At 55.7% G+C, this 7,937-nt stretch overlaps 1 protein-coding gene across 1 annotated transcript; it reads right to left on the minus strand.

The window, feature by feature from the left end:
* Window positions 1-3,057: 3,057 nt before the first annotated feature.
* On the minus strand, window positions 3,058-4,242 carry B0I36DRAFT_430817 (uncharacterized protein). The gene has a single exon (XM_046162554.1). The coding sequence runs from the start codon at window positions 4,090-4,092 to the stop codon at window positions 3,394-3,396; it is 699 nt and encodes a 232-aa protein (XP_046014474.1). The 5' UTR covers window positions 4,093-4,242; the 3' UTR covers window positions 3,058-3,393.
* Between the last annotated feature and the right edge of the window lie 3,695 nt (window positions 4,243-7,937).

A 7,937-nucleotide genomic window follows, 5' to 3' on the forward strand; every position in this document is an offset into this window, starting at 1 on the left:
GCGCTGTTTGGGTCGGCCATGGTCACGTCGCACGGGTCGCTATTGCTGGTTGTTTGTCATTTCCAGCGTCGCAAACCGGGGCCGGTGGTCGCACTGGGGGGCGCGCACAATCAGGTGCGAGCCTGGCGACGGAGGCAGTTTCGATATGAGGATTGGAGGGTTATTTTAGGGGGTTAATTGAAGTTGGAATCGGAATGGCGCGCGTCACCTGGAGGTGTGCTGCTGCTGGAGGAGGCTAGTTCGGGACCCGGTGCTGCGGGATTGGAGCTTATTGCTGGGAGAAAAGGAGTGGACGTGAGTCGCATCTGGCCAGTCGGATGCCCAGGGCCGGTCAGGTCAGCATTGTGACCAGAGGAAAGGCTATTGACAACGAAACGATGAGTGCCTGGTGGTGTCGAGGGACGGACGGGGAGTAGCGGAGGCCGTGGAGCGCCCGATGGTGTTGACGTATGCGGTCCTGCAGGCCGTTTGGGGGACGCTCTCGATACTCGTGCGGGGGCGCAGCAGAGACAGCTGGGGCGCCTGAGGCAGCGAAGGAATGAGACGGAGACTCACCTCTTGCAGAACCGACCTAAGGCAGCCACGGGCATACAAACCAGCACACCCAAGCAAGTCATTACGGACCACGACGCTGACGGTGGCTGAGCAGGCAGTCCCGAGATGCACATTCATTCTGGGCGCGTCTGCGCAGCCTTGGCAGGACGGCCGCCCGTAGTAATCCGATCGTGCCGGCGTGGTCTAGCAGGCAGCGGCCATTGGTGCATGTGCTGTGCATCACCCCGGGCCCCTTGAGCCTGGTCATCTCAGCCCAGCCTTGGTACGTAATGTCCGTGGCCTGGCGGGTGGCGTGGGTGGTGCCTGCCTGTCTGCCAGCACAGCGGGCTGAGACGGGCGATCGCCAAACGCCAGGCCCGCATGGCTCTTGGCCCTTACTACGACCCTCTCCTCTAATCTCTGCGACCGTCTCAACCACAGTCTCGACGACGACAGCAACAACAACAACACCAACCACAAGATTGGTTACCGCGACAGGACGAGGACTAATTAGCGAGAACGGCGCCGACACCCACCCATCCAGATGGCACCAGACAGACTGGTCTAGATCCTCCCCCAACCCTGGGCCCCCCAGCTTCTCCCCCACATTCGCTTGACGCCACCACCAGCCTGGTTGCTGGCCCCGTCCCAATCCAATCCAATTAGCGGCGCCAGTCCGACAGTGTCCAGCGACACAAGGACCGTGGGTGGCTCGCGTCTAGCATGGGGCCATCAATTACAATTTGCGATCCAGATCTCAGCTGTAATTCAGGAACTAGCATATCCCATGTCGGCATGTTTGCGCTCGAGTCAAGACAGGGCTGGGGTACACATGCGTCGACTCGGCTTTGGGCCGCAAAAACCTGGCTGCAATGCAGGATTAACCTTAATTTAGACTTGGACCCTGGCCGCCTAAACCCTGGCGGCGGACAGTGATGCATGCATGCCATGGCAGGACATGTCCATCTGTCCCCAACATTTCGGCCCATCGTCCACGACCGCGAGTAAGCAGCAGAAGAGCACAGACTGGCCAACAGCAGAGGGTCGTACCCGTAGCCCAATCATGAGCACAGGATCACGTTGTGGCAGAAGGGTGCTGTCATTTCTCCTGTCGCAGTGATTTTGGGAGCCAGCTAATCGTCAGTGGCACGAGTCGCATTCTTCCAACTCACAGGGTTAGGTTTAGGTTAGTTTTGCACCACCTGAAGGCTCAGGTAAATTCCTCAATGCGACAGACTTCATCTACATGGGCTTCCAAGGGTAGGGCAGAGCTGGATGTCTACTCTTGCCCTGACTTGAGACAACGCGGCGAACCCTTGTCAATTGGAGCAGGTTAAGTGAAGTCCTCCTTAACGCCCAGGCTGGTATTTTGTAGTGCGCTCGTCCTCCCAGGCATGACTGAAGAATGAGGCCGGCGCGTCTCGCCCAGCACGTTGACTGATGGCTCGATTCACCCGTTTTCCACATTCCCGTAGTTGACTGTAAACCTTGATCTCGTGTGACATCTCCCAATTGTGCAACACAGCTATTGCAGGTGCTATGAGCATGTTGTAACTTATATATGACGTTTCTCGATTGTGGAGATGGATGAGAGCTGAAACTCTTTAGTTTCCAAAAGTTGTACAACTACGTGAGTTTTTTTTTTAGTTTTTTTTTAGAATTCTTTTTACTTTTGAATTATTTTCTCCAAAATAAGCCGAGACAAAAGACGAAAAGGGGCAGTAAGTAAAAAAAGATAAGATGGAAACGGGCATAATAGAAGGACTCTTTATGATGGACTGATCAACTCTGATGACGATGACAAGATTGTTGCCTTGGCCTGGCCAGTAATCAAGTATCTCACAAATTGATGAATGGGGCTCTCCTCACGCGTTTCTATCAACGACCTCCAGTTCTTCCACAGCAAAGTCGTGATCTCACTAGAGGGGAGCACGACAAGGGCATATTCATACTGGGTTCTTCTCCTCAAACGCGCAGAGACAAACTACCTACACCAAGAGCGACACAGGAAGGTATAACGGAGGAGGCTTCCGGTGGCCCAGACGTGGATATGAACAATCGGCGGGCTTTACTCTGTGGGGGACAGCCATCTCAACATTAATGGCCGAGTCAAGCTCGAGAAGCATCCATGAAAACGCATCGACAGGTAGAAGTTTCCATATTGATTCGGGCGTTGCGTCATGTACGAGCAAAAACCCACGGGGTAGTCAGTCGAGATCAGGGCCTGGTCAAAGGCAAAGCATATATGGACTATCTGTGCGGTGGGTCGAGCTGCCAGGCGCCGATGTTGTCCATGGCGACACTTCCAGAAATGCATGCAGCGCACGCAAGCATACTATCTGGAATATCTAAGAATAATGAAGACGAAACCACCAATTTTAAAAAAAAACGGGAAGATGCAGAAGGCGGTACATGGCACATTGAAATTGTAGTTGCACTCGGGTATAATTGTACCCTGGCGAAAAGTGAAAGCATAACATCGTGTAAGTCAAAATGAGCGATTATGTATTAGACAGTTATAATCTTGCCAAAGCTAAAAACTTCCTTTTGATCCTGCATCTATACATGGTCGCGCCAGCTCGGGAGCCGAAACAGATCTGGCACTGCGTGGTATATATATCTCCCTCCTCCTACTGCCCTGGGGGCCCGTTCTTCTTCGCAGAGTCGCTTTAGTAGAGCATAGGGTTCCCCTGATCTTACACCTTCCCCAACTGGATCTTGTGTTGACACATGGCTGAGCTAGACAGCGCAGCCTGTGTGATAGTTGTTTGGGTACATGTTTTGTTGTGTGTGCGTGTGTGTGCCAATGTGAAGTCGCTAAGTGCTCAAAAATGGAAAACAGAGAGCTCGAGCTACGCCTTAGACGACGGGGAGGCCGGGGTTCTGGAGGGGAACCAGGGCGGCAATGATGGGGGTGAGGAGGGGAGCGAGGAGGCCGTTGCCGAGACCGGCGAGGAGAGGAGAGAGGCCAGCGATGAGGCCTGGGAGGAGACCGGCAAGGAGACCGATGAGGAGGGTGAGGACCTTGGCGACGAGGCCGAGGACGGAGGCGAGGAGGGAGTTGAGCTGGGGGCGGAGGCCGAGGACAAGGACGAGGGCGTTGACGGTGGTGAGGACCTGGCCGAGGAGGGTGTTGACGAGGGTGAGGACAATCTTGAGATCGCTGGGGCGGACGGTCAGGCCGGCGGCACCGGTGAGCTGGAGGACGAGGTTCTGCAGGACCTGCTCAATCTCCTCGAGCTGGGGCTGGGCGGCGGCAGCACCGGCATCAGGGGTGGTCTCGCCGTTCTGGACGGAGGCGATGATGTCCTGCAGGGAGCCGAGGGGGCCAATAGCGCCGCCCTGGGCACCGTTCAGGGCGCCGAGCAGGCCAGTCAGGTCCGAGATGCTGCCCTGGCGCTTCTCAAAGTCGACATCGGCGGAGCGAGCGACCTCGGCGCCGGAAGCGACCTCGAGGCTGCGGGCAGAGACGTCGACATCGCGGGTCTCGGCCTGGAAGGGGGCAGCGATGGCGGAAGCCGCCAGGAAGACGACGGAGAGGAAGCTGGTGGTCTTCATTTTGAAAGTTGGAGGAGCAAGTTGTGCTTTGGGGTGAAGAAGATGATGAAGAGGAATAAGCTGCTGGCTTTGAGAGGCTGTTGAGAGGTGATGAGGATGAGGATGATGAGCCAGAAGAGCAGATGAACGTCGAGCGAAAGGTCAATACTTATACACATACGAGCTCATATGTGTTGGTGTACACCAGCCGTGCTCAAGGTCTGAAGTTGAGAATCTGCAGATCGACCATCGAGAGTGATCGTCATCGCTCTGGATGCCCCAATGTCGAGAGGGTCCATCCACTACCTACCAGTAGCTCTGTGCCGTTTGGTGGCTGACGAGACCTCGCTACACTACTGGGCACCATCACGGCGTTTCGGCCGTGTCGTCGGCTGTGATCCAAGTTCGAGGTGATGTTGTTTCCCGCCGGCATGCCTGCCCGACCAGCTGCCTGCATTGCATTGTCCCTGTTGAGACACGATCGACACGAAGCTGGGGCGGGCCGATGATGGCGGCTGTCAGTTTGGATTCTGCCGGCACACGCTAGCGCAAACTACACCGTAGCCTAACCATATAGTGCCTCCCCGGCAGCTGCAGGTCGCAACAGTACGTATGCTATGGCGATCGGCAAGGCGTCGTGGTATGCCAAGGGCGCCGGCGGCCTGGGACAGCAAGCCTCATCTCTCATCTCCACACAATTGCCCCAGCTGTCTCGGCTGTCCCGCCGCCCGCGGACGGGAGCGAGAAAAGCCTCCGCAACGCCGTCACTTCACAACTGCCGCAACTTTTCGAGTGACGTAAACCTCGGGGGCGTGGAGCTTGTGGGTTTGAGACAATGGGGAGCAGGGAGGCCCCGCGTCCCAGGCTAATCTCGGCACAGGGCGTACGCGGCCACTAGGCTGCATGTTGACACCTGTGTGCAGTTCTTCATCTCAGGGGAAAGGAACAATAATTGAGCATGGGGGCTGCATTGCCAATTGATGTCTAGCTAGGGAGCTATGCAGACTTGCTAGTCCTGCATGGTTGCCTATTGCTCTGGAGCTGGCTCGAGCTCGCCGTTCCCTGCACGGCTTTCGGGAGGAACGGGGAGTGATCGCCAGCCACCCGAAGATGTGTTTTTTCAGCCCAGTGAGGCAATCAGTCCTCGATTGAAGAGCTGGCCAAGTGGCGGGCTGCTAGTTGGCGAGCATTGCAGTGAGTGGGCCTCTACTGCTTGAGGGCCCCGGCAATGACGATCTGTGATCGGCACAAGGTACGGAGCACGCTCTCGAAGAGGATCGTCATTGCGGGTGAGCTGTCAAAGAACGCTAGCTATGCCAGGCCCAGCACGGTGGCCCAGGCGAGACCTGATTGCGTGTCCGCTACGTGCCGGTGATGACTGCTAGAGAATTGCTAAGAAACACAAGAAAAGCACATGCAAAGTTGACAGTAAAGAAGCAAGATGAAATAAAAGAGTTTAGCAGTGGGGTCGGTTTTGTAAGCGTGTGCCTGTCAATGTCATGGATGGACCCTTAGCCTTTGAGGCTACTATAGCGAGGGAGGGAGGCCATAAGGTCACTGCAGCCCAAATACTGATGCAGTCTTCACACGCAAAGCTACAGAGCACTATGTATGTGGCGTCGTGCTGGCGCCAGGGAAAAGTGCCCTCCCGCTCGGCAAATCCCTAGCGGTCAGAGTTGTGGCGTCTTCTTAGGGGCTAGAGAGGAAAGGTCCCAGTCGTCATGTCCAAATTCGTGCCCAGCAGCTTTTTGAGCTTGATTGTTCCTGGCGATCTAGCAAGCCGCTAGTCTGCATTGGGTCCTTGCAGTTCCCTGGCCTCGTCCCCCGCATGAGGTGTTCCGCGCCAAGCTGTTGCTGGCTCGAATGATAGGGGACCTCTGTGAATAGCTTCACGCACGAGCTTTGCCACCGCCAGCAACCCACATGTGGCGTCTGCCGCTTGTGCCTCGGGACTCGCGATGTCTTCATACTGCCTGCCCAAAGCAGCTTGGGCACGGAATGATGTGACCGCTGAGAACACTTCCGTCACCGCCACCCCCCAGCCTCCACCGGCACTTTCGTGGTCCTACGCCACCATCTGCACTGGGGGATAACGTCTCTGCGTAACTAGGCTTGACGTTTCTCGTGGCCGGCTAGCAGGCGATGGTTCCCCGTCAGGTAACCAACCACACGACGTTGCTCGTGGAATGTGGCTTTCGTGGTAGCATCAGACCGTCGGGTACGCGGGCCTCCTCTGTGCCCAACAGAATCTGAGCTGAACCAAGCTGCAGGGTTCACAGATGTGACCGTGTCCATCCCTGGTGATGATCACCTCGCGGAGGAGCCATAGCGCACAGTACGGACGCGTATGCTGCTGCGCAGCTACTGATGTGTCCCAAGCATGCCAAGTATGCGTTGGATATGTGGAATCTCAACGGTACAGGGTCTTACCTACGCGCATGTCTCAAGTCCACCTGCGTGTTTGTGTCAGCAGCGACCATTGGTCACTTTGAGTGCACGAGAATGCATGATGAGCAGGTGGCTTTCGCAGGGTCCCTCCAATTACAAAAACTATGCCGGAGATGTTGCAGTCCTCCGCGTGCCGAGCTTGCATGTCCCAGTGCCCGCGATGACGCCGGGACTAAGCAATAAGAAGTTGAGGGGAGAGACAGACATCCCTTGGTGCCCTTGGTGCTGAGCTTCCATAGTGTTCCACTCATCTCAGTTTACCAAGAAAGGCAAAATGAAAAAGCAAAGGGTGCGTTTTCAAATCTTCATCCCTTACCACGGCGGCGGGAATGCCCAAGACATTCACATGCCATGCAGGGCGGAGTCTTGTCTTCGCCACTCCCATGTGTCCTGAGTCATGTCTGTAGAGTCAGACGTCGTGCTCTGAAGCTTCATGCATCGTCATGCATCAAGTTCCTGCCCAAGTACGGGCAGGCGTCCTTGCACGTATCGTGGTTGTTCCCGGCTGGTAAGCGAGGGCAGCAGAGTCTGCACATCCTCAGTATTCGTCATCTGCAGCACCTTGTCTCTGATACCACTCTGGTGCTGTAACGGGAGCATATGGACCAGGAACAGTAGTGCTGCTTGGGAGACTGCACTAAACCGCTCTTTTTTCAATTCCAGTTCCACAGCAGCAGCAAGTGAGCTGCCGGCTCCGGAGATCGTGGGCTGCGCTGCATAATTGTTCCCTCAGTCTGCAACCTGCATGGCCCCCCATGCACCATGGCTGTCCTTTTCCTCAAAACGGCCTGGTCTCATGACGTGATTGGCCGAAACACCCAACTAACAACGCCCTGGTCCTCGCGACCAGATCAGCATTACTGAGAAAACACCCGTACACCCGCTCAGCCGCCAACGCGAACCCAAGAACTGCAAAAGCACTTCTGGAGCTCTCTATCAGACTGCTGTGTCGTACTTTCATCGAAGCCCGCAGCTTGACCTCCAAAAGTCTCCGTCTAGTCCCAGCTTTCTCCGCGGCAAAGAACCACTGTGATCTTGGTACGACGCCACCCTTCTCTGTAGCGCAAACGCTACAGCTGTACTTCTTTCTGTCGAGTGAAGCGGCAAGGAGCAATGTCAGAAGTTAAACCCTGCAAATACAATTCCGCCACCCGTGGGCTAATCAAAAGTCTGACGTCCTCGGGTGCATGTCCCAGAACGAGCAAGTACACCCACTTTCTTGCCGACATTGATAGGGCGAGCGTTGTGCAGTGAGATGACATCTATGCATTCCGTCGGGATGAGTCCTTCCTGCGCAACAACTTTCTCTCAATCGAATCTTCCGAAGTACCCGCATAATCCCCGTAGCAATCTTATGGAGAAACATGCAGGCACTTATTCCCTCCCCACACAGTCAGCAATTATCCAAGCTGGTAGTC

This window comes from Microdochium trichocladiopsis (genome assembly GCF_020744255.1).
Source record: "Microdochium trichocladiopsis strain MPI-CAGE-CH-0230 chromosome Unknown B0I36scaffold_4, whole genome shotgun sequence".
In the NCBI taxonomy this organism is placed as follows: domain Eukaryota; kingdom Fungi; phylum Ascomycota; class Sordariomycetes; order Xylariales; family Microdochiaceae; genus Microdochium; species Microdochium trichocladiopsis.